We start from the raw sequence: 25,839 nt of genomic DNA, 5'->3' as shown, positions 1-25,839 counted from the left end.
GTCTCTGTACGGTGAGGTGGAGGAGATAGTCTCTGTACGGTGAGGTGGAGGAGATAATCTCTGTAGCACTGGGAAGGGCTGTGGAGTGAAGAAATTCGTGGTCAGAAACCCTTGAGTAAGATGCCACAACGAGGGAGAAAGTATGCTACCGAATCTTCTGCCAAAGCCTGACTTTGATCCTTGGAAACCACGAGGAATGGATTCTCACACGCTGTCATACTGCCACGTGCACACATGTGAACACACACACATGTTTAACTAATAATTAGTAGGTAAATGTAGGCATTTTAAAAAGATGTTTTAAGGGGCTGATGTGATGGCTCAGGGAGTAAAAGCACTTGCTGCCAAGCCTGATGACATGAGTTCGAATCCCAGAACACGTGGGATAGAAGACGGGAACTGACTTCTACAGGCTCTCCTCTCATGGTGCATGCACGTGTGCGTGTACACACATACACAAGCACACACGCACACATGCAACAAAAAAGTAAATAAAAAGTTTTTCAGTGGCTCAACATATTACTGTGTAGAAATCATCACGGAGAGTTTCTTTTACTTAGAAAGCGCCACCGGCTCAGCTGCGTCAGCCCCTCCCTTACTGCTCATTCAAACCTTGCCTGTCTTTCAGGAACCTACTGATGTCTTCTGGAATTCTTCCCCCCTCAGTCCAACTTACAGGGAATCTTCTCCTTGTCATTTATCAGTGTTACCTGGGTGATAGAGCAGCTGTGTATTTATGGGATCATTGTGAAGACTTTACATAGGATCTCTGTGTGCCTGGCATGAATTAGTATTTTACATTAGTACTGTCTCTTTGTCAAATGAGCGAAACAACGTTGATGCATTGCTAAAGTCCACAGTTTCCTCTGACTTCCTCTGCCCCCCACTCTGTGTCCTTTTTCAAATCCAGGATGTGTACAGGGTGCCACTCACTACATTGTCATTAATATCCGTACCGCCTTCCCTCTCGTTAGCGGTGACTGCTTCTCAGGCTTTCTTGTTTTGGATGACTGACAGCACAGAGGATAAGTTGGGAATCTTGGAGAAAGTCCTCCTCTTAGTATTTGCCTTTTTTGCCCTTTGGAACAGACAAAGGTCATAGTTTGTGGGTCGGGACCACTGACCTCAAGTGCCTTGCCTTGACATCCCACCAAGGACACATACTGTCACAATGACACTTCAGTGCTGATGTTATGTAACCATAGTCACCTGACACTAGGTAGTTTGGTAGATTCTCCCACCCGCCATGAAAAGATGCTCTCTGGCCCCTCCCCCGGCTCCTGCTGTATCCTTTGGAAGCAAGTTGCTATGTGCAACTTATGTGTAAGGACCAGATTAGCTACATAATTATTTGGAATTCTTTGTCATGGAAAATGGGCTGCTCTCCCCTGCTTGTTTATTCAGTGTTCTGTTTACATCAGCATGGACTTGTGGATATTTACTTTATACACTGAGTTATAATCTAATACTTCTTTATTTATTTTATTGTTCAAATTGTTCCAGTGTTGGTTACTGACGCCTATATACTTTTGACATACTTCATTGTGTGTGTGTGTGTGTGTGTGTGTGTGTGTGTGTGTGTGTGTGTACAACATAAATCCCAGGCTTATCTTATGGATTTTCTGACCGGGTCTCAGAATCAACCATTTTCTCTAAGGAACTCTGATTCCTTGTATTGGAGGTGGGATTAGACACTTGGTCTGCATTGTCAATGGATGGTCACTGCCAGGATGCCCTGCCCTTGGGCCCTCTTAGCTGTTGGAGTGAGGGGGTCAACGGATGTGCATTATGTTCACTCGTATACATACATATAAAAATTCCCACATGTGTGCCTTTATTGAATTAAATCTGGGTATGTACTGATATGTCCATGTCTCAAGCATTGTCACATAGATCTCTTCGAGGAAACCTAAAAAAAAAAAAAAAGTAAACTACAAAGTTCTGCATATCACTTCAAATCTAGTGGAACAAGATAAATGTTGAACTTATACAGCTTTAAAAACAGGTTAAAGTTATTGATCTTTTTGTTTTAATGTTGGAACTAATGCTGATAATATGAAAATATTAGATGACATCATAAATATAAATTTTATTTTGTTGTTATTGTTTGGTATTTGCCTCAGTAATATATTGCTACCTGTGTATAGTTTTGTTGATTTTAATTCCAGGAGTGGGTGCATAGTCTAATAGAATTGGAAAATTCTTGCATTAGATAATCCCTGGGTCTATTGAAGTATTAAATATAGAAATAAACATTGCAAGAATTTCAAATTATCTAGGAAGATCGTGTTCATGTGTGTTGGTGAAATCTGCATTACTCATTTCTTTTCCTTCTCTTTCTGTTTCCTTGCATTATTGGTGGGCTGCAGACTTCAGATCCAACTCCATCTTCCGAAATGATCCCGAGTCCCAGAATGCCCCTGGTGCTGCTCCTGCTCTTGCCCATCCTGGGTTCTGCAAAAGCTCAGGTTAATCCAGGTAACACAGCCACTACTCAGTTGGAAGCTGAATACCAGGTGCCTGCTCACGCCTGTCAGTGGTCATTTCAGAAAGAGATCTGCCAAGGGAACCCACAGTGTCAATTTTCACCTGAGTGGTAAAATGTGGCCAAGTGGGAAACAAAGTCGTGTCCATTCCCTGTCCATATAGAACGTGCTGGATATTCTACAAGAGGTGTTATGTAGATCAGAACAGTTTTAATGCCTTTTTGTTTAAATGGGAGAAGAAATGGCTATTTTCTGCTGTGCCTTTTGGGAGAAATGGGAGAGAACTTTTAGATGCGCAAGGAGCTTCTTTGGATGAGCTTATCCATTGGATGCAAGGCCTGGGTTTTACTTGACCATCTGCTATACTTTTGGAACACTAAGTCTGTGGGATGCCAGGTTCCCAGGATCCCACGTAGTCTCCCTTTCTCACAGGATGTGAGATGAATCTTTTAAGTCAGTTTGTGTGTGTGTGTGTGTGTGTGTGTGTGTGTGTGTGGTGTTCTAGTTGGTTTATCTTTTAGCTTTAACCTAAAGTATATAATTGTGCCATTTGTCTGTTGCACAATAATGTTGCTCAACATCTTCAATAGCTCAGTGACTAAAATGAGTGTTTATTTTGCTCACAAGCTTATAGCTTGATGGTTTCTGCTGTGCTTGGTCAGACTGTACTTTGAGCTATCTTAGTACGTTTACCTATCTGGGAGGCAGTTGGCTATTGATGCATCTAGGAATGCCTTGGCCCTGAGGAAGGGCAGTTTGGCTGTGGCTCTGTAGATTCCTCTAGCAGACTAGCCTGGTTATGTTTTCATGGAAGTTGCACAAGAGCATGAGTGGAAGCAAGCATGTGCAAATAATCTTTCAGCCCTCTGTTCAGGTTGTTTGTTAAGAACATATTGGCGGGATGAGGGCTGTAGCTTGGTAGCGCTTGTCCGCTAAGCCCCTGTTTCAACTCTCAGTATTTTAGGGGTGATCCTCATTGGTCAAAACAAGCCGTATAGCTATGCCCAGAGTCTGTAAGAACAAAAAATGTACACAGTAAAGAGAAAGGTAAAGATTTTTGTAGTAATCGGTGCAGCGGGGCTGCGTCCCCAGCACCCCGCTGCGCGCAAGACTAGCTTTACCCGAAATAATTACACGGAAACTGTATTCTTTTTAAACACTGCTTGGCTCTTTTGCTCTAGCCCTTTGCTGGGCTAACTCTCGCACCTGGACTAACCCATTTCCAATCATGTGTGTCGCACCCCAAGGTGCGCTTACCTCCCAGGAAGATTCTAGCCTACATCCATCCTGGGTCGGAGCTGAATCGCATCTGCCCAGGAGCCGGGAACATGGCGTCTCTCTGAGGCGTCTGCCCCTGAGAGGAGAGCTGTTGAGTCTGAGCTCACTTCCTCTTCCTCCCAGCATTCTGTTCTGTTTACTCCTCCCACCTATGTTTTAACCTATCAGGGCAAGCAGCTTCTTTATTTAATTAACCAATGACCTTCCTCCATCAGATTTTAAGTCCATATTTTAATTCTTTGACAAATATAAACAAATAAAACTACATATACCGTATGTGTTCACTTTGATAGATTTTTTTTTTACAAACCTAACATATTCATTCAGACATATCTAACCTGAAGCAGAGGGTAGTTTGAATGTGGGCTAACACAAAAGTGTACACATATAAAACATGAGATTTTTTTTCTGTGATCTTTTTGATTGTGCCACTCTTGAATGTGAACTTTGTAGATAATGACACTGTATGGCAATATCAAGAGGTTGGCAGTGAGCTACACTTTAATATATAAGAAACAGAGGCATCGTGGAGTTCTTTCTTCTACCCCACCCCGGTGACATCCATTATGTTGCTTTCTAGCAAGAAAGACTCGTTGCCTGTTTGTACTTTATATCAACAGAGGCATACGATATATGGATACTACACTCAGCTTCTTTAAACGAACGTTTTCTTTATTGCGTTTGCTCCATGGCCACATGCCGTGGTTGATGGCCCGACCTGCTGTTGTATATTATTACTTTGTGCTCTTCATTTACACGGCCTACTATTGATGGGGACTTGGATAGTTTAAAGTTTGGGCTTGTGTAAAGAAAAATCTTGCATATTCTTACATAGATTTTGAGGTAAGGATATATACTCAATTTTCTTGAGTTTATGTTCCTGGGCCACTTGTAACATGTTATTTAACGTTCTTCATAATGCCGTAGAGTCTTCCAAAGGGATTTTTACCCACTTAGCTTCCCACAATAATATGTAGAGTGTTGCGGGAGGTTCTCCCGCTCCTCCAGCCTATAGCCGCTGAGATACCTATAGGCTGGAGGAGCGGGAGGACCTCCCGCAACACCAGAGCTCCATTTTTCAGCTAGCTATAATTACATTCTCAAGGGCGCATTCATTTTGTCTTTTTACCAGTATAATGGTACTCTTGAGAGAGTACCTCCCCCACGAATGCCCTGTTCACAGACTATTCTTTATTCCCTTAATAGGAAACATGGTCAAAACTCCTTTTAAAAAAAAAATCTAAGAATTGTTGGTTGGGAGAATTCAATGTTTTTTTCCATTATTGTGGGGGCCCCTCAGATCTCAATGTGGACACCTTTTTTTATTTTTATGCCTTGTATCCCTCCTACCCTGTAAAGTTAGGTTGTCTCCCACGATGGTTTTTCTGCTCTGAGCTCCAAGGGAGAGGGCGAAGAGTGCACATGAGGCTGAGGTGCTCGGTGTCATCGCAGAGGCTGGTATCCTGGAGGGGCACTTAAGCAATCGAACCAGGAAAACCAGCTTCCGGTGTTAGAACACGAGCTGTAGTCCTTGAACAGGAGGCAGGCTGCGCGAAGGCAATCTTACTCCCTGCTCTCTTGTTAGGTATTTCTGTTGGCCCTTGCCACCAGCACAAAAAAACAGGTATCTCAATTTCAAAAGGTTTTCCTAGGAGCATGGTACATACCAAAGGAAAAGCCCTTCTCTCTGCCTCCACTTCTATTTCACCAAGTTAAACTGGAAGCAGGGATGTGAAAGCAGACAAGAAATTTCCATTTCTCCTCAGTGGTAAATGCTATACGGCCAACTATTAACAGAACTAGGTTTAAGGCCATGTTAGAAGGTGTCTGAAATCCTATCCTGTCAGTCACAAGCCAAAAATTCATTTAATGATTGTTAAAAAAAAAAATGAACCTGAACTCAGCAACCCAAATAACAATTTGAAAAGTTAAACATTCTAACATAATACTAGCCAAAGATACACTAATTTGATACGTATACACAGAGGACTGATGGGAAAACGGTAAGGCTCCTTCCATAATTAAATCATTATGTTTCTACAAGGGCAGAAATGTTTGCAATGCGGTAAAGACACTGAAGCCCATAATATACGATAGTCTGGAATCTGAGCTCTGTGATTTAGGCAGAGTTTGTGGGCACTGGGGTCCTGACATTGTGCTTAGTGCTAAGTGGGCTAAGGAGCAAGGTTCCAGAGATGATGCACTGTGTAACAGGGGTGAACCCTGCCAGAAACACACAGGTGCTATGCATTTGATTTTGCAGTAATTGATCTTTGTCATTGCACTTTCTTTTTTTTTTTTTTTTTCATAGTGGCACATGACTTTATCCCAGCACTCTGGAGGCCGAGGCTGGTGGATTTCTGTGAGGTAGAGACCAGATTGATTTACATAGAAAATTACAGAACAGTCAGAGCGACATAACAGAGACACCCTGCCATTTCAAAAACAAAGATACAAACAGAGAAAAGCAAACCTACTATGGTTGAAAATTTTGTCTAAGTGAATCTAGAGAGAAAACTAGTGACATCTTCAAGTTCTTTGTCTCCAACCAAAGTGAACTAATAGATGACCTGCCTCCATTCCCTTTCTGTACTATTTGTAGTTTTGCTTAGCTTTGGTTTGTTGACTTCAAGACAGGGTCTCCTGTACAGCAAGCTGGCTTCAATTGCATGGGTACTAAAGATAGCCTGCAATTCATGATCTTTCTATCTACCTGAGCCAGTCAGTAACAAAATGTACTAAAGGGAACTAGGCATGGCAACATATGCCTGTAATGCCAATGATTGACAGGTAGAGATAGAAAGATCATTGCACTTTCAAAACGCCTTTATTGCTGCCAATACTTTGACAATTCCCATGTTCAGTTACACCTCCTCCTCCAATCTGAGATTGTGACCCACTGTCTAAGGCACTGGGCTCTAAAGCAGCTGAGCTTTGGCAAAGGACTTGACAAGCTGAGCGACGCCACTGACGTTTCCAGAGATGGCAATGTTCAAAGCGGCCAGAGGGGCTGCAGGGTAGGGCTGTGGAAGTCTCCGTGAGAAATACTGAGATGGAGTATGTTCCTGCCCTGCAGGATGGGCGGGGTGTGCTAGCAACCATTCAGTTCCAGCTGTGCACGAGGATCCCAATTGTAACAATTGCCAAGCTGAGGGAGGAAGTACTGGAAGGAGCGAGGACAACATCTTACAGCAGAATCATAATTCAGAAGCTGGCTCGTGGCAATCCACACCTAGTAAACAACTATACTAACAAATTTGCAAAACTCATTTTTACAAGTCAGCAATTTGAGTGGGATTGTAAAATTCTGGTGAATGATTTAAAGTTCATTTAGAAAAATACTTAGCTTTAGCATTCAGTCATTCATTATTTACTTATTTGTTTATAGCTGTAAGTTAATTAAATTTGAGGCTCAACTTGAAGGCAAAGACTAGCATAAGACTAAAAGGAAGACACAGAGCTCAGACATGGGACTTTGGTCTCTTCATTTTGCTAAATGAAAAAGTTCTGAGGTAGAAGGTTCTTCAGGGCCATTTTACCTTGGCAAAGAAACTGAGGCATTGGGGATGTTTGGGGTCCCTTCAGTACCAAGTTGTCACCTGATTCCAAATTCCTTCACTTCCACCAAGGCTGATGCATGTTGTTTCTTCTATATGTTTCCAAAATGAAAAATTATTTTCCATTCCCTGTGCCCCCACTATTCATGTCTTGAGAGAAATGCTGAGAATTTAACTAATGGTCCCTCTCTCCCTCTCTTTCTCTCTCTCTCTCTCTCATCCTCTCTCCCTGATGATTGGAAGAGAGTCCTTGGAGGGAGGGATAGAAAAAGCAAGAAGGAGATGCTCAGGATGAATTTCTCTCAAGTGAACAATGCTAGAGGGGCTTTTTCCCCCTTGCAAGCTTGTTTGTCAAGTCTAGTCCGGGGTGCCCTCTTATATCCTTCCTTCCAATATAAGAATCTTCCTATGGGGATAGCAGAAACTCAACTGCCCCCAGCACTCTCTTGAGTATACTAAGAAGGGGAAAAGAGACTGTAAACTTCAGAGCTCAACAAAAGCACCAACTGACATTCAAAGCCCATGATGTAAACTCCTAGTACCATTTGAAGTGGTGTTAACAATGCAGTCTTCATAGTAGATGATGAGGATGCAGTATTACTCCAGGTTTTGTTTGTTTTTGTTTGTTTTCCCCGAGACAGGGTTTCCATGTAGCTTTGGAGCCTGTCCTGGAACTAGCTCTTGTAGACCAGGCTGGCCTCGAACTCACAGAGATCCACCTGTCTCTGCTTCCTGAGTGCTGGGATTAAAGGCATGCACGACCACTGCCTGGCCATTACTCCAGTTTTACAGAGAAGGGATGAAGGACCACAAATATTAGTTGATAACTGAAGTTATAGGCAAAGCAGCATAGCCTGGATGGAATTCCATCTAGTGCTAGCAAGATGATAGACCTTGACCTCCAAGCTCCACGGCTTCCTGCAGACAGTGAGACCACAGAGTACCAGTGCAGAGGAGCCTATACCCAGAGGAGCCAGCTGTGAGTGCATGGATACTAGGGCCTGGGAAGTTGAATCTCAGGCTTGATTTGCGGAGGCAAAAGTGCATTTTGAAAAAAAGAAAAAGAAAAAGAAAAAAAGGTTCTCTGTTACTGGATGTTTAAAGGACTCTGTGGCCAGTTCTGGGAAAGCTCAAGAAAAATTGGTTTCATCTAGTCTTTTGAAAAAGAGGAAACTGAGAGTTGAGGCTGTGCCATTTCTGTGACTGTGATAAAATGCCCTGAATGAAAGGAACACAGGAGAGGAAGTTTGGTTTGTAGTTGTAGGTTATAGTCCATCAGTGAAGGAAAAGGAAGGCAAGGACTCAGGAAGCTAGTCCCATAACACCCACAGTCAAGAGAAAATAAATGCATCTTGATGCTTGCTTTTGCTCAGCTAGCTTCTCTCATTATTACACAGTTCAGAACCTATAGCCTAGGGAATGGTGCCACCCACATTGGGCTGGGCCAATTAACACACAAGACAATCCCCTGTAGACATGTCTACAGGCTGACCTGATCTAGGCAAGTCCTCCATGAGATTGTCTTCCCAGGTGATTCTAGATTATGACAAGTAGACCTTTAGAATTCATTGGTACACAGGTTCACAGAGACAAAATGACGCGAGGAAACACATGTTTGGGAAGTGAATTGCCACATCTCACTTTGGATCTAGGCAAGCAGTCCTCAACCTGTGGTTTGCACCCTCTTTGGGGGTTGAATGACCCTTTCACAGGGGTCGCCTAAGACCCATCTGCATATTAGATATTTATATTACAATCCATAACAAAGGCAAAATTACAGTTATGAAAGTAGGAACGAAACTAATTTTATGGTTAGGGGTCACTACAACATGAGGAACCATGTAAAGGGGTTGAAGCATTGGGGGGGGGGTGAGGATCACTGATCCAGGCTATGACTTAATTGTATGAGTGAGCGTGGCAGGTTTCCAACTTTTGTTTGAACATCCTCAGTCTTCCTGCCTGTCATTGGTCACTACCTAAGGACTATTATGAAGAACAGGATAATGCACAGAAGGGACCTGGCATAACATAAGGCATGAGATGTGCTTAAGAGATACCAGGCCTTATTTTCCTTAATTTCAGCCATTTATATTATGGCGATCACAGACTTCATTGATAATTTGATTATTTTACACTGTCTTCTATATTTGAAATTACATAGAATATGCTTCTCTTTTGCAATTCTTGGGTCTTACATCTTAGGATGAAGGTGCTCCAAGTACATTTGCTTTGAAAATACAGCCTTCTACCCAAAGCATCTGGTGGATTTTTATCTATACTCTGAAGTTTTGCCTGTATTTTGTTACTTTGCACTCCTGTGTCTCAGGTCTTAAGCTTCAAGAGGCAGAGAGCTGCTGGAGTGCAGGAGAGGAGAGAGAGAACTTCTCTTCCTGCGGTTGGTTGAGTCAGAGCCCTAGGAGACTTAGGCTAAGCCTCAGAGCCGGGCTTATGATCGTGTGACTACATTCAGAATACCACACAGAGTTCCTCTCCTGGGCCTCTAGGCTTTTGTCAGGTGTGCTTAGGGCTTCTGTGCTGAGAGGCAAAGAGACTACAGGAGGACCCTTGATCCTGGTAGGAATACACAAGGTGCCAGTGTTTTGGGTTACTATAGAGACCTGGCATTGAAGAGTCTAGGGTTAAGTATCAGTACTACTTTACAACAGTCTTGCTTAGCAAGGCCTGTTCTAAGAGCTGACAAAACCCCAAGGCCTTGAAGCTGGTATCATTAAGATATCCAATGGGGGGGGGGTGTTTGGGTACATGACTTTGAGATTAAATTTAAAGCCTTGTGCAAGCTAGCAAATGTTCAACCACTGACTTAAATCTTCAGTCTTTTTTACTCTAGTTAATTTTTTTTTGATGAAGAGCCTTATTAAATTTCTCAGACTGGCCCTAAGCTCACTACATAGCCCAGGTTAGCTTTAAATTTGGGATCTGCCTGCCTCAACTGGGATTATACATACATACCACAATGCCGAGCTAATTTATTTGTATATTTATAATTATGATCACATTTTGCCCAAGTAAGTAAAACCTCCAGTGTCTTGTTGGTTGGAATGTTAAGGTATGTCAGTGAACTAAAGCTAAAGAAATCTACCAGGCCAGGTGACAAGAGGAAGACAACGAACTGGAATACAAGAAAAGACACACGTGAAAACAAAGGAGGAAGATAGGAGTGATCGTCAATGTGAAGTCACATAAGCAAGTGACACATAATTTTGAAGTCTTTGATGTACGTCAAATATTTCATGACCACCTAGGACTAAGGTCCTTGCTGTTCGCCCTCCCCAAGAGGCGGGTTCCTTGTGCTATTATATTTCAGTGTCTCTGAGACCAGGACATTGCAAAGTTTACATCAGTAAGAACCTCCCTCAAGCCTTTTCCCAGATTGTTCTCCTACTTGGAGGTCTTCCTGACCTTTGAGGTTATGCTTTGAACAGTGTGGCAACTGTTGGCTATCTGTAGTGGATGGTGGAGGAGGAGTGAATAGACAGTGACCATGGAGATCAAAGGTCAAGATTCTACTTCTGGTTCTGTCCTTGTTCAGTGTTATGGCCTTCACCACTAAAGTAAATCTTTGTGCCGCAGCTGGTGATTTGTTGGTATAATGAAATACCAGGACAGAACAAGGCTGTGAAGAAAGCATGTGTGTTTATTCACAGGTTAGGAGGTTCAAGGGCGTGGTGGATGACAATGGCAGAAGTGTGAGCAAGGAGAGAGCTGGATGGGGCCAGTTTGGGGCTTTGATAACAACCTACAACAGAGTCCTAGAGAATTACCTTTCCTTCCCAGGGCTGGGGCCTCAGACTTCCCCAAATCCTCACCTTTTAAAGGTTCCATTCGTTTCCAGATTTCCACACTGGGGATCAAGTTCCCTTCACATTAGGTGGATCTCTGGGGAGCAAACAGAACCCCAACAACACCAGCTTTGCTCAGTTACAAGGTGGGGGATGTAACTTTACTGTCTGCATTTCACAAGGTTGCCTCCCCCCGTGGGGGGGGCACATGGGAGACAATAGTGACGTAGTGAGTGAGGAACATAGTAAGTAAAGGGCTTTGGAAAGTTGTTATCTGCAAATACTGAATTGCCATTTGTGTCTTTAGGAAGAGGAGGGAACTGAAAAAAAAAAAAGTCCAAACACCAAACACATAAAGTGAGTACCTTGTAGAGAACAGGGTAGGAAAAGGAGTTACTCATGAACAATACTTTTCCTGTAGTCTTCAGAAAGACTTGAGTTCTCAGTGGAGAATGAGGTTGCTGCCCGCCCCTAGGCTGTGGTCATTCTGACCCCAAAGGGACAAAGTACACGCAGTGTGTTTGCTCTAGCATAGGGAGATTGCAGATGAGCTTTTGCCTTTAGCAAGTCTCTGAAGGGCATGGATGCAACAAAATAAGCCATTCAGAGCTTTTGGTGGCTTGGACACATACGCAGTTAAAGTAAAACAAAAGTTACAGTCGTTAAATATTTGAGGTTTGTGTGTGTGTTTTTATGGGCTTATGTGGGTGGTGATACACTGTTAAATGCCGTGCAACTTTTTCTTCTGATTGGAAGATGTCTCTGGCTTTGGCCTTTATCTGTTTTTCTGTGGTGATGACCTCCCACCCACCCATGACCATGAAGGGTGCCTGTCGCCATGCTTGGCTTCTGAAGGCAATCAGTCAACACTTGAGTAATGAGGACAGGGAGGGTAGAAACGAAAGACAAGGGACTTCGAGGCTTCTCTGTGCTTCAAGGCAGGAAAAGAATGTAAATTGTGTCATGGGAAGCTTGATTTCGGAAAGATGTTGGGGAAGCCGAGGTAGAGGCCATGGGGAAGTGATTCCTTTAACAGTGGGATACTGAGAGAGAGGAAATCAGAGAGGGAGGGTGAACTGAATTCCCCCTTTCCAGATGTAGTAAGGCCCAGTCTCCCTCAGGTCTGAATGGGACACACCCTTCCCAGTTGAAGAGGCAGAGCAACCTTGCCCTTACAAGAGCTAGAGAGCTCTGCTTATTATTAAATGCCTGTGTTCTCCTTCCTATGGTCTACAGGGAGAACATTTGGAGGGTTTTAAATAAAGGAGGTTGTGGTCGCATTGGGTGTACACCTCCTATTCTGGGCGTTTGTAAGGATGAATTCAGACTGCCCCTTTCAAGTGTCACAACCACAATAAAGACACAAGACAGCTAGGTCCGCCTTCTGTGTCACCACTAACATATCCCCGGGGTGTCATAAGCCCTGTCTGTGGAGATGGGGGAGATGTGGTTTAGAAAGGCCATGGTTTTAATGTGTTCTCTTTTAGCATGTTTGATCAACATTTAAGATTGGTAATAGATTCTCCTGTTAGGAACTTTCTCAAGAGTGATAGATGGACCCGTACCACCCACCCGAGTGGGTGCCCACTAAGTTAATGATGGTAGCATGTTCTGTCTTTAGCTACTGTTCCTTTGTCTTTCTGGGGTTTTGTTTAGTTTGTTTTGAGACAGGGTCAAACTATCTAGCCAGGGCTATCTTGGAATTTGCTATGTAACCCAGGCTGGCTTCAGATAAAAACTATTCAGGCTTAGCCTCCCAAGTGCTCAGACTGCAGGTATAAGCCTGTCTGTCTGTCTGTCTGCCTGCCTGCCTGTCTGTCTTTCACTCCCCCTCCCCCTTTTACTCCCTCCTGTCTCATTTCATTCTTTTTGATTTTGTTTTGATATAGGGTCTCACATTGCCTGGGTGGGGTTTGTACTTTCAATGTCGCTAAAACTGGCCTTGAACTCCGGCTCTTCCTTCCCTTATTTCCAACCTGTGCTGGGATTACAGGTGTGGACCACCATGCCTGGATCAGATGTGTGTCTTGTTTAAACAGAACAAATGTCCAATTTCTATCCCGAGAGAGCAGCCTTTCTGTAGTTATTATTGCTTGTACATAGGAACACCCCTCATGAGCAAAGGAATATTCTTAAGGGGGTGTCAACTGGGAAAAAGTGATCTTCATGCAAGAGTCCCATGTGTCCCCCCAAAAAAAACCCAAAAAAAACAAAACAGCCCCATAACCTGAAGTAGGCAACCATAACGGTATTGCCAGGACCCTGGCAGGGTCTCAGTGTGAATAAGCTTTGTGAAGTCTGTGGGAAGCAGGGTTCAGGTGACATTTTTTCACTGGGTTTGTCCTTTTTAGAACAGCAAAAAGTAGATGGAGGAGGTCTGAGAAGGACCACAGCTAAGAACCCTGGGTTTCCGTTACCATTGCTCTGGTCGTCTGCAAGTCTCTGAGCAACTCCGGTCACCATTTTTCGAAGAATCACAAGTTCTTATATCAAATATAGAGAGGTCTAGGGTTCAATAAGTTAAGATTTCTTCCTGACTCTAACGTTTTTCAGTTACTCATGTTTCTTTAGACCACAGACTGGTTTGCCCCACCTCTGACCCTGATAATCTCTCTTTGTCAAGTATGTGTGCTTGGAGAGAGCCAGGGGTCATACCTCTGTGTTCAAACCTTTCGTGTGCTGTTTTTCTGGAAGCTGCATATAGGATACTCATTGACGGGGAGCCCATGGGCTGGAGCTGGCCATGGGGCGGTAAACATCTTGGAACAAGCAATGCTTTCAGGCTCACAGCCTTGGCAGGAGAGTCTGAAAAGTAATTCTTGGGAAGCTGGGGCCTGGTGGCAGCTGCTTCTCCTTAGCCTGCCTGCCAATCCTTACAGGAGCTTGGGATGGACAGAGTTCTCAGCGGGACCTACTGCAGCTGATGCTGGTAGTTTTCCACTCAGGGAAACTGGAAGAGTCCATCGGCGTCTCTGTCAGGAGATTGGTGGGTAGCAGAAGCACCCGGAAACCACCAAGACAACTCAGCAAGCAAACTCTTTGCTGTAGCAGCGACTCTTGCTTCCGGTGACAGGCTGCCCTCTTTACTTACGTGTTTCTTTACATCTCAAGATATGGAGTGAACAGGGAGTGGGATCTGGTGAGAGAGGCATGGGAGTAAGGAAGGGGTCTGACGTCAAGAGCTGGAGCCAGTGTTGCAGTCTGAGTTTTCCCTAGTAGCTGGGATGCCTTCCACCAGTTACTCAAAATAGGCACGTTCAATAGGGAAACCACAGTGGGGCTGCGGAGAAGTGCCACGTTGGGTTCCCTGGGCCAAGACTTCTTCTGGTTCCAAAGACCCAGTGGGATGAGAAAGGCCATCCAAGATCAGCTTGTCCTTTTCCTCTGCCCTTCCTGTGGGGCCCCTGGTAACACTGAGTCACGGAGAAATCCTGCTTGCATGTTACATTGCTACTTTACTAGCGTTTGTCTCTGAATTCCCTGTTTTCAACCTTACGTTCTTTGGTCCCGATTTCTAGATCCCTAGCCTAATTCTCATTGCCTGAGGTTGAACCTTAGCCCCTCCTTATTAGTGGTTTTGATTTCCTTGGTCTCAGTTTTCTGTAGCCAATCATAGTCTGAAAATGCAAGATGGACAAAGTCTGAGCTTATTCACAAATTTTAAATGTAGTGATTGGGACTCACATGATGAAATCCCGACTCCTCTCCCTCCTTCACACCCAGCGTCTGTCGTCTGTCGCTTCCCTCACTCCATCTCCTTATATAAAGCACTGCCTCATCTTGAGAGTAGTGAGTGCAGTTCGGGAAGGTGGGAGAGAGCGTGGAGAGATGGCTCAGAGGTTCAGAGACCTTGCTGTGCCTCAGGAAGATCTCTGTTCAGATCCCAGAACTCATAAAGCAAGCAGGGCATCCCACAGCTGTCTGTAGCTATAGCTCAGAGGGATTAACTACCGCTTTCAGACCCCAGTGCATATGAGTCCATGTACCTGCGTACACGTGTGTGCATACAGACATGTATGCGTTATCAAAATTAACATTTTAAAAATGATGTGAGACAGTTTCATTCATATAATTTTACCATGGAATATCATAATTGTTCTATTTTAATATTAATTACTATTTATCTCTTGCTATGCTTAATTTCTAAGTTAAACTTTTACATATATATATAATATAAAAGTTTAAATATAAAATAAATATAAATAAATATATTTAAATAAATAAATAAATTTAATAAATAAAGTTTAAATATAAAATAAATATAAATAAATATAAAACTTATATATACATATATAAATCTGTGCTCTGGCACTGATCTGAAGGTTCACATATCAGCACAGAAGAGGATTCCTGCCATCCCTCAGGTCTATCTGTAGTCCCTGGACCCTCAAGAAAACTCCAGAAAATCTTCCTAGTAGATCTTGGTGACTCATTATCTAGTAGCATTGACTAAGACCTGCGCTATGGCTTTTCTTCCTCTCCTACTGGTAGCTCACCCCCTCTGATGAACTTTGACCCTGCCTGCCCAGAGGCTGCTGAGCAAGCTGCTGCGTCACAAAAACTTGTTGAACTCCACAGATGGTGACTCACTTGGGAGATTCTGAGCCCGAAATTACTCCTCCACTGCACTCCAAGATCTAATGTGCAGTTCACTCTCCATTTTTCCATCCGGGCCTTCGTCCTTCCATCCATCTACCTGTCTCTCCACCTTTTCATGCCTACCTGTTTGCCCAGTATCTATTGAACACCTGAGCAGTGCTGTGCATTGGCAGGTGTTGAAAGGATCAAGGAATGTACCATGATCACTAAATCTCAACAAGGTGACCCAGAGGTATAAGGGCCATAGAAAAATCCATGATGAAAGTTATTTCTTAAAAGAATCTCTGTTGGGTTTATCCCGACACCAAATTTTAGTATTTTTGATAACTTCGTCAGAGTCATAGACGGTAATAGCCATTGTCAAGTAGGCAAGCAACTTGTATCCATTTGATTTCTGAACACTTTCATCTTCCCTTTGTCCCCTGGACCAGAAGGGAGGTCTGTGAGAAAAACGCTTTTCTGTATCTTATTCACTACTGAGCAGCTATCTAGATACAAGGACACTCGTTAACTCAACACACGAACAGATAGATTGCCGTAAGGTAAGCGATGGTCAGACTTACAGGGAAGCCTGTTCTATTTGCTGTCAGTGTGCACATTGTGACTCAAGGTTTCCCTTGGCTGAATCCCCAGGATTTTGTCTGTAAGCCTCTGGGAAGGACTCAGCGGTCCTCTGACGACTCACAGCCGAGAATCCTATGTGGTCTTTCTCGACGCTCCCCCATCTGCCTCTCAGACATACTTCAGATCTCTGTTACTTCATTTTCTTTATCCGTTCAAGAGGGAAAAATTCCTGCATGGAGTCAATTAGGAGATGACATAAAAAGGATTTCCAGGAAATACAGTCCTACCGAGACATGTTGTAGAGGCAGTGGCAGCATAAAATGTCTTGGTTATTGTCCCAAGGACCAGCATTCCCCATGGTGGGAAGTTATTTATGACATTTTCATGACTCACCTTGTTGGCTCTTCTTTCCCAATGTCTGGCTTACCTCACACGTCCCAGAGTGCAGATTCTCGTGATGTGTGCAGCCCAGCATCTGGAGATGTATGATGGATGGGACTGAGCGCTTGCTGAGTGGGGATGCTCTATTCTGTGGCTGCCAGCAGGGCCCCTAGCATTGTTCTCTGTCCAGGAGGGATGGGATCTGGGAGCAGAGCTCTGAGCCCAATCCCACAGAAGACTAACTCTGGATCTCTATCAACATGCAGTTCTCGAATTGAGCTTCAGATACGCTAGAGTTAAGATCTAAGATCTTCAAATGTAGGCCACATCTTGCAACAGGCAGAGGGCCAAATGGAACAGATAAAGCAAAGGTGGAACTCCCTCTTGCTCTCAGTTTGACTTTGCCTTTCTTGGGCAGCTGTCCTTTTTTGTTGTCAGTTGTTGAGAGCAGACATCAGGTTATTCAGGCTTTGGACGCAAGGGGCTCCCAGGCCTTCAGCCTCTGATGGGAGCTGTACCTCTAGACTCTTCTTCCAAGGCTTTAATGTCCTGAGGCTTACACTGAGCAGCCTCTAGTTCCCTTTCCTCTGCTGTCTGAAGATGGTCATTGAGGAACCGTTCTGCCTTTGATCCTGTAAGCCAGTCTAACAAACCCCCGTGTGTGTGGTTTTTATGTATAGTGTGAGGGTCAATTTCACTCTTGGGCATGTGGATGTGCAAATTTCCCAACACATTGGTTTGCTATTCTCCCCCTCCCCCATACAATTTTTTGGTACCTGTGTTGAAGACCAGTTGACCTTATATGTGTGAGATTACTTATATATATTCACCAGGCTATTTTAATTAGTATAGCTTTGGGATATGTTTTGAAATCTCTATTTCTAACATGTCCAGGTCTGTTCTTTTGCAAGAATGCTCTAGTTTTTACAAGGCCATTTGTGGTTTCATATGAATCTTATGATTAAAAAAAATATTTCGGGAAAAATACTGTTGAAAATCAGTTCTTTCTCTTCCCTCCTCATGATGGTTCCTTTCCCCCTGCTTTATATGCCTCATCGTTTTCTATTGTGTTCCACTGTGTAGATTTCAAAGTATTCAAATATTACTTGCTTCATCTTTCTAAGTCAGGGAGTTCCCACGGTGCGTTCTCCCCCCCGGCTGTGAGTGGGCGCTGCCAGGGCAGTAGCCAGCTCATCTGTTGGGCTCTTCCTTGCTTACCAGCACTCAGATACGGTGGTCCTTTCATCTGGTCCTCATTGAGTGAAAGCTGTGTTATTTTCCACAGGGAATTGCATATGTTTCATTTTATTCTCTTTGTTGAAAGTGAAGCCCACCCCTAAAACTATTGTTTTGAGTCAGGGCCCAGACTACTCAGTACAAACATAGGGGCAGTTCATGGGTTTGTTTCATAATCTCATACAGTCGGCGCCCCAGAAAGCCAGAGTGCTGTGGATCTTAGGGGTATCTGATGGCTACAAGGAATCTAGTACTTGTAGGAAATTGATTCAGTATGCAAATCTGCTATTAAGGAACTAAAGATGAGCTACTGGAGTTATTACTCAATAAAATAAGAACATTCATATTAAATTATATCATATTAGTTGCCAGAGTCTGAGCTAAAAATATAAGCCTGGCTGTTGGTTAGATTTTGGAGGTATAAAAAGTATTTGAATCAGGGTCAGGAAGAAGTTCTGTAGCACAGAGTGTCCGAAGTGGGGTCACAGAGAGATGGAGAAAGATTTCAGTGCTTCTACTTCCTACCCCGTTACTAGTTTCAGCCTTCCTGGGGGCTCTGGCATAAAAATGGAAGCATATTCTCTGTGTTCTCTTTGTTTCTTTTGTCCAGCTTCATGTCGCTATCCTTTGGGCATGTCAGGAGGCCACATTCCAGACGAGGACATCACAGCTTCAAGTCAGTGGTCAGAATCCACGGCTGCCAGATACGGGAGGTGAGGATGGCTCCATCAGAGCCTGAATGCTGGGGGAAAATGGACACACAGCCATGGCTTGAGGGATGGTGCTAGTGAGCACTCGTGAGATCGGAAGAGAGACGTGAGGAACTTATGCTGCTCCGAGTGTTTCAGAGGGAGGCCAGGCCTTGGCTTAGTTGCTGGCTTGGAAGCCTCTTCCTAACCACAGCAGCCTCAGAGCCCCGCCACCCACTGTGAATGGGGTCATTGATAGGCAGTGGATTTGCTGTTCCTGACCTCACTGCGGGCTGCTGCGAGAGAAAGGCCAAGGCTGAAGGTCCCGGGAGATGTAGATTATGTAGTTCACTGGCCGTGAGGGAGCGGGCTTCTCAAGAGGCACCTGGAACGTGACTGTGCAGGACTTTTACGGTTAAACCAGACACTGAGGTTTCCAGTAAGTTCTTTCCTCCCTCATGGAAACCTCACACAGAAGGGCCATCCTCATCCATAAACAGAGCATATTCTGTGTGGTGTATATATTTCCCAAGGTTCCCTAAATGAACAGACTCCCAACTCAGAAACAATTCTGCTGGCCAATGCCTACTCTTCCTGATCATTATTTTGCTGTCAATTTTGTACCGGTTTTGTTAAAATGGATTCACCCACAAGGAAATCAATCTTCGTGGGCCTTCCCCGTCACATTTATCTTAGTATCTGAGTGACTGGGGTGGTGGCTGGAGGAGTTAGGGAGAAGCAAGAATGAGTGGGTAGCATCTGTGAGGAAAGGAAGCCCCCCCAGGAAGAGGAAAAATGCTAAGAGGTTCCCAAATAAACCTTACAGTGATTTCACAACCATGTTCAGTGCTAGCCCAGCCTGGTAATAAACGAAACCAGGTTATTGGCCACTCCATTCGCATGCTTTCTGCCCTCACGCTCACCTTCACCATGGTTCCCATGGCTTTTGCTGGGTGGTCAGGCCCATTCTGCTGCCCAGCATTCCACTGCGTTGCATAGCCCACACCGGAGACCCTTCCGTTCCTCCCTCCTCACTCCCTTAACTTGATACCCAGACCACGAACGGCCAGCTTTGTGAGGTTGAGGTGGAGAATTGGAAGGGGGATGGTGAAAGAACTCCATAAGGGAACAGGGGTGGCAAGAGTTTCATTTCCCAAGAGTTCTCTAAACTTTAAAGGTTACATGTGTTTTGGAAGCCCCCAGCTCCCTTGTGGTGACAATCCCTGGGTTGAGTGGTGCTTCGGAGACAGGAAACTGACCACAAATGGGAATGGTTAGGATAGAGAGACACATGGGGAGGTCCTCAAAGTCCCGCTGGACTAGACTGCCGCTTCCGGCTCACTCCTCGGGCACAGGACAGCCGCTCGCTATGAGCTGGTGACTGACGCTTACTCCACAGCTGTTCTGTTTGCCTTACCCTTCCTGCTCAAGGCTTGACTCTGAAGAAGGAGACGGAGCCTGGTGCCCCGAGATCCCCGTGCAACCTGATGACCTGAAAGAATTTCTGCAGATTGACTTACGTACCCTGCACTTTATCACTCTTGTGGGGACCCAGGGGCGCCACGCAGGGGGTCATGGCATCGAGTTTGCGCCCATGTACAAGATCAACTACAGTCGAGATGGCACTCGCTGGATTTCCTGGCGCAACCGGCATGGGGAGCAGGTAAGAAGAAAACGCCCACGTTCTGAGGGAACATATGTTTAGTTATAATAGAACCACTCAAATGGACGATGTGCTCAGTTATGTGTACGTTGAAACCTGACTGTAAATGTGACCAAAGTGCAGGAGATGGCACAGAGGGTCTATTCGCTCCGCTGCGAGAGCTGAGTAATTATACTTTCTGTGAGTAAAAAGCGAAGGCTCCTTCAAATGCATGATGGGTAAAGAAAGACGAGCGTGGATTTAAGCCACCTCTGCTATTTCCTCTCTCTCCTAGGTGCTAGACGGGAACAGTAACCCTTACGATGTTTTCCTGAAGGACTTGGAGCCACCCATTGTCGCCAGATTTGTCCGCCTTATCCCAGTCACTGACCACTCCATGAATGTGTGCATGAGGGTTGAGCTTTATGGTTGTGTCTGGCTAGGTAAGAATCTGCCGAAGGGATCGTATGCCCCATATGGGAACTCCTAAGGCCTGGGAACTGAAGACCAGCCATCAACTCAGAAAGGGATGGAGTCATTCACCCTTGGAATGAAATGATTCCCCCTTGGTTAAGAGAGAAAAATAAGGCATGCACATCCAGCCAGGGTTTGGTGCCCTGGTGCCTGGAATGACACATTCGGAATTACTCAGGTAACTGCCACTGAGGTGGGCTTCTAACAGTGCTCAACTATGAACCCAAACTGAGCCCCAGTGGACATGATGCATAAGATTGTGCACCCCTGGAAGCTCAAGTAGCTTCTTGGGGCACCTGGTCAAGTGGCAGGCACATCTCCTTACCAGAGACACTGACAACTGCATTTCCTTTGACAGATGGCTTGGTGTCTTACAATGCTCCAGCTGGGCAGCAGTTTGTACTCCCTGGAGGCTCCATCATTTATCTGAATGACTCTGTCTATGATGGAGCTGTTGGTTACAGGTAAAGTCCAGAAGACTGAAACAATCACACGAATGGGGAAAATGGCCATAACAAAAAATTATTGTGATATAGTCAGTAATCAACGAATCAGTGAACCCACCAGTATTCTGTCCATGAGTGATGCACTGTGAGACAGTTGAGAGAGGGCAAGCTGCGAGGTACTTGCATCTCCAATTTGTAGCTTGCTTTTGCAAAGCATAATAATAATAATAATACAGTAGACAGGAAGAAATTACACAAAGCAAGAGCTAAACTTTGTGACATGGCTATAAATGTGGGAGTGATATTTTTTTGACCCAGAAATAAGGATGTATGTTCCAAATAAAAGCTGATTTAGTTAGAGATAAAGTAATAAGTCACAGAGTTAAGAAACAATGGACTCCATAGATACAAAACTTTAGAAGCTGTGAGAATAAAAACTATTCTATTAGGGTTTATAGTACATAAGAAAGGCTTTCAGGATGAGCTGGTAACGGAGGCAGGGAGAGGTAGGTAGAAGGGTGCAGAGGAAACAATAGAGGATGATATTGATCTGATTATGGCAAGAGATGGAGCTGGGAGCAGCAGAGAAGCCTGAAGTGGCTGGATGGAGAGCTGGGGCAGAAAAATATCACTAGACACATGGGGGTTTCGAGCTGGGTAAGACACGTGCCTATCCATTCTAATCCCTCATTATAATCTTCTGGCCCATTCCTAACACTGTTCTTTCTTAGTTCAGTCTTTATCAGCAAGGACTGAGCCTGGAAGAGAGGTCAGACTATTGTGAAGTTCAGAGCAGACAATAGAAGTTTCTAGGGCATGAGAAAGAAATGTTAGTGCATCTCAGGAAGCATATTGTAGAATTACAGCCATTCTACTAGCTTAGGTGTGGAGAATGAACTATCACCCTCAGCTGATAGTCCCTGGGGAAGTCCTGATTAATGCAGTCATCTGTTCCTACTTATATCCATCTACTTAGTCATTCGCTTCTGCTCCACTCTCTTGCAGCATCTTCACATCATCAGCCACACCCTAACTAACGTAGAGTCAAGACACACGGGAAATGAGATAATCAGTTGAATCCAATCCAACCAAACTTTGCTAGTCAGTTCTTATGATGTATGAAGAAGTTGCCTAAGTGTTGTAGGTATTCAAAGAAAATGGAAATGGGTCTTGCTTTTGGAGCATTCACAGTTTGGGACAGCGGCTACGTAAGAAGATTGATTACTCTATGTATTAGTTACTTTTTTCACTGCTGTGTCCAAATACCGGACGATAAACACCTTGGGGAAGAAGGCTTTGTTTTAGTTCACAGTTCATCGGCAGGAGAAGGTGCAGCGTGGCAATGTTCTTGGTGGTGGTGGGAACTTGAATGCCAGGACCAGGACTAATAAGAAGGAGATCAAGAAGAGGGAGGATGGATAGGGAGAGGGTTTTTTTTTTCTTCTTAGCATCATCAATACAATGATTCATTGAAGAGTCCTAAAATTGGAGAAGGACATGATTGGAGTTGTGCTTTAGATAGATCCATCAGGCAGGTGGCAAAGATTAGATTTGAGTCTAATGAGAAAGGAGTGAGGTAGATTTTTAAATACCAAATTCCACCAGGTAAAATGAATAGGCAAGACCATAATGGCAATCTTGGGAACAAGAAAAGGAAGAAATAGTCATGTTGGGGATTATTAAGTATCCAATCAAATTAATACTGTCCTAATGATCTATTCCCTTGAATCAGTGGAGAGGTCAAATTTCACATAAGAAAATGTTATAAAATAGCCAATGTTTGCTACATGGACAGCAAACCTTTTAAGAGCTGGCTTATTAGTTTATACAAAAAAAACCTTCTGTTATGCATCGTGTTCTTGCCTACGCTTATCAGCCGAAGATGATGTCTTGATACATTGATTTACAATTATCAAAGTATCATGGACTACACGATTCAGAAAAAGAAGTCACAAGTATAAAATGATTGCTTTCTCCAAATCCTTCCATCTCTAACATTATCTATCATCTCTTGTAAAATCCGGTGGTGAAGCAGTGGGGTGAAGAGTTCTTCTGTGGGTGCATGAGTAACTCTGGGCTCTCATCTTCTCTCCTCTTCCGTTGTCCTGAGCAGCATGACTGAAGGACTAGGCCAGTTGACCGATGGGGTATCCGGCCTGGATGACTTTACCCAGACCCACGAATACCACGTGTGGCCTGGCTATGACTACGTGGGTTGGCGGAATGAGAGTGCTACCAATGGCTACATCGAGATCATGTTTGAATTTGACCGAATTAGGAACTTTACTACTATGAAGGTCAGTGAAGTTAGGTGTCACAGATTTTCCTAAGGAAATTCAAAACTTTAGTGGGTGTGTGGGATGGCGGGGAGGAAGGGATTTTTGATGAACCTTGAACTGATATCAACAGAACTAGATTTTAGATTATATTCCACTATTACAAGTATACGTAAATTCAAAATCACATTATTTTTCATAACAAAATTCTTTGGAAATATCACAGCATGAGTTCCAAATCTGCTGACCTACTTGTCCCTCCATGTCTGACTCCACACCTACAGTGTCTCCCAAGAGAAACCCCCAAATTAATTAAAAACTAAATAAAACAAGCAAAATCCCTCCGCGTTCCTCTATCCTTCCTGCCTCTTCAAAACCTCTTCACCCATCCCAGGGGCATTGGGAGCTGTGGCATATCACACAGCATACCCATTTGTCCAATCAGCCCCACCCAGGATGTTCATAGCGATGAGTCATTGGTCTGGTTCAAGGCCTCTGACATACCATCACCGCTGGACCCTCACCAAAACTCCTCTCAGACATCCTGCTGTTGCCCTGGTCATGGAGATCCTACACCTACTCTTCCGCAGAACCAGTCCCTTCACAGGCTCCATTAGGTCAGAGACAGGGTAAATGTTAGTTAGGATAGGCCAACCCAAGGCCCAGGATGTGGTCCTGGCTGGTAGCTGAGATGGTCAGTCTGGGCTGCCAGGACAGCCACCTCAGGTGAGGGGCAAAGCCAGCTCTCCCATGCCCATGGTGAGGGGTGAGGCCATCTCTCCTGAGTGTGGGAATGCAGGGGCAGCTCTCCCATGAAGGATGAGACCAGCTCTTCTGCTCCAGTGTCCAGTGAGGGGCAGGGCCAGCTCAGGATGGCCCTTGGATTTCAACATGAATGGTTCCTATGGTCGGTCCCCTGTGGAAACACACACCATGGACGTCAACACAGACCCCAGGTGCGGTAGGACCACAGACCCAGACATGGCCCTTGGCAGCAGTCCAAGGCCGATGTCACCCTGGCCTGCATTGGCAAGCAGGCCGCCCACAGTAGCCTGCTTCTCAACACGTTCCCTTTTTGGCTCTGTCTCTTTCCACAGCACATGGACCACTCTGCTTTCCTTTTATTTCTCCACCTTATGTTTGCTCATCATAAGGACACCTACCTGCCCTATCCCCTGTGGCACCGGGGGTTGGGCAGGGGTGGGGTGGGGTTGGGAAGGTGGTGGGGTTGCGGGCTGTGGATGTTTTCAGCCAGCTCGGGACTGTGAGGACCCTGGATGGCCTGTGGTATATTTCACCCGACTGGGCTGAGTAACAGAGTCACATTATTTTTAAGGTTGTTTCTTCATTTGTTAATTCTGGGATAGGCTAGGTTAGGCCCTTTATTATTGATTTACTACCTGTCTCCCTTCCTCCCTTCCTGGTATCAGAGCCAATATTGTTATTCAATTAGGCATAGAAACAGTTATTTCATCAGTGCATTACAACGGAACAGTTCAGTGGAAATTGGTGACCGACTATTGCTGAGTGGTTGGGTGGAAGCCAAAGGCTTGGCAAAGGCTGCCATAGAGGCTGCCATGTAACGGGCCATGGCAAATATGAATACATGAAGAGATCCGCAGAAGGAAACGTAAGGCCTAGATTTTATTTTCTCTGAAGTAAGACCCCACCACGAAGCCAAAGCTTGTTGCTGCCGTTGATAATGTCTTTGTTATAATATCGAATGTTTCCTGGTATGTGGTTTAAATCCTTATCCTCCCCTTTCCTCATTCCATCCCAGGTCTGCTTTAGAGAGAAGGGTACAGCAAACTAAAAAAACAACAACAAAAAAAAAACAAAAACAAAAAAAACCCAAAACCATGCAAAAAAGCAACCAGATTCGCTGTAAATCCGAGGGGCTGAGGGGTGTTGAGGAAAGCCCTAGTGTTTAGTGTAAGGTGAGAGGCTGCAGGGTCTTATATAATTTATGCGTAACTCTTTATCATCTATGAAAGCACAAAAGGGAACCTCACTAAAAGCCTCAGGAAAGGGTGGGTGAATCAAATTTGGCCTACCACATGAATGTTCATGTATCTGATCTTTCTCCATGTTGATATTCGTGTGCAAAGTATTAATAATCAGCAAATTTGGTAACTCTTTCTCAGTATCCAGTCTTCAGTCTGTATATGCTTCTCGAGTTAAGTGGAAAATATATTAATTATATTATATATTATGTAATTAAATTTCATCTGTTCATCTGTGTTTGTTATTGGTTTCAGAGCTATATTTGGGGAATAATATGCTAGATTCTAAGTAAAGAACATTCCCTATCTTGGGCCACATTGGTCCCAAGGTCAGTAGGAAAGGCATATTAATTTGCAAAAGAATGTATGCAGGGTCATATGGGACCAAGAAAAAGGAAATATGTATCA

The 25,839-nt window shown here is 44.3% G+C and overlaps 1 protein-coding gene across 2 annotated transcripts in view; it reads left to right on the top strand.

The window, feature by feature from the left end:
- Positions 1-25,839, top strand: part of Ddr2 (discoidin domain receptor tyrosine kinase 2) — a 133,180-nt gene that overhangs the window by 76,186 nt on the left and 31,155 nt on the right. For both annotated transcript variants that reach the window (XM_013346943.2, XM_005348773.3), the window contains exons 3-8: positions 2,370-2,478; positions 18,512-18,614; positions 20,022-20,253; positions 20,528-20,675; positions 21,065-21,170; positions 23,266-23,449. In XM_013346943.2, coding sequence (XP_013202397.1) covers positions 2,397-2,478; positions 18,512-18,614; positions 20,022-20,253; positions 20,528-20,675; positions 21,065-21,170; positions 23,266-23,449 — 855 coding nt within the window. In that variant the 5' untranslated portion in view covers positions 2,370-2,396. The remainder of the gene's footprint in view (positions 1-2,369; positions 2,479-18,511; positions 18,615-20,021; positions 20,254-20,527; positions 20,676-21,064; positions 21,171-23,265; positions 23,450-25,839) is intronic.

The sequence above is a fragment of the Microtus ochrogaster genome, chromosome 6, assembly GCF_000317375.1.
Source record: "Microtus ochrogaster isolate Prairie Vole_2 chromosome 6, MicOch1.0, whole genome shotgun sequence".
Taxonomy (NCBI): Eukaryota; Metazoa; Chordata; class Mammalia; order Rodentia; family Cricetidae; genus Microtus; species Microtus ochrogaster.
Note: the sequence above shows the minus strand (reverse complement) of the source record. Positions and strands in the feature narration are given on the sequence as shown.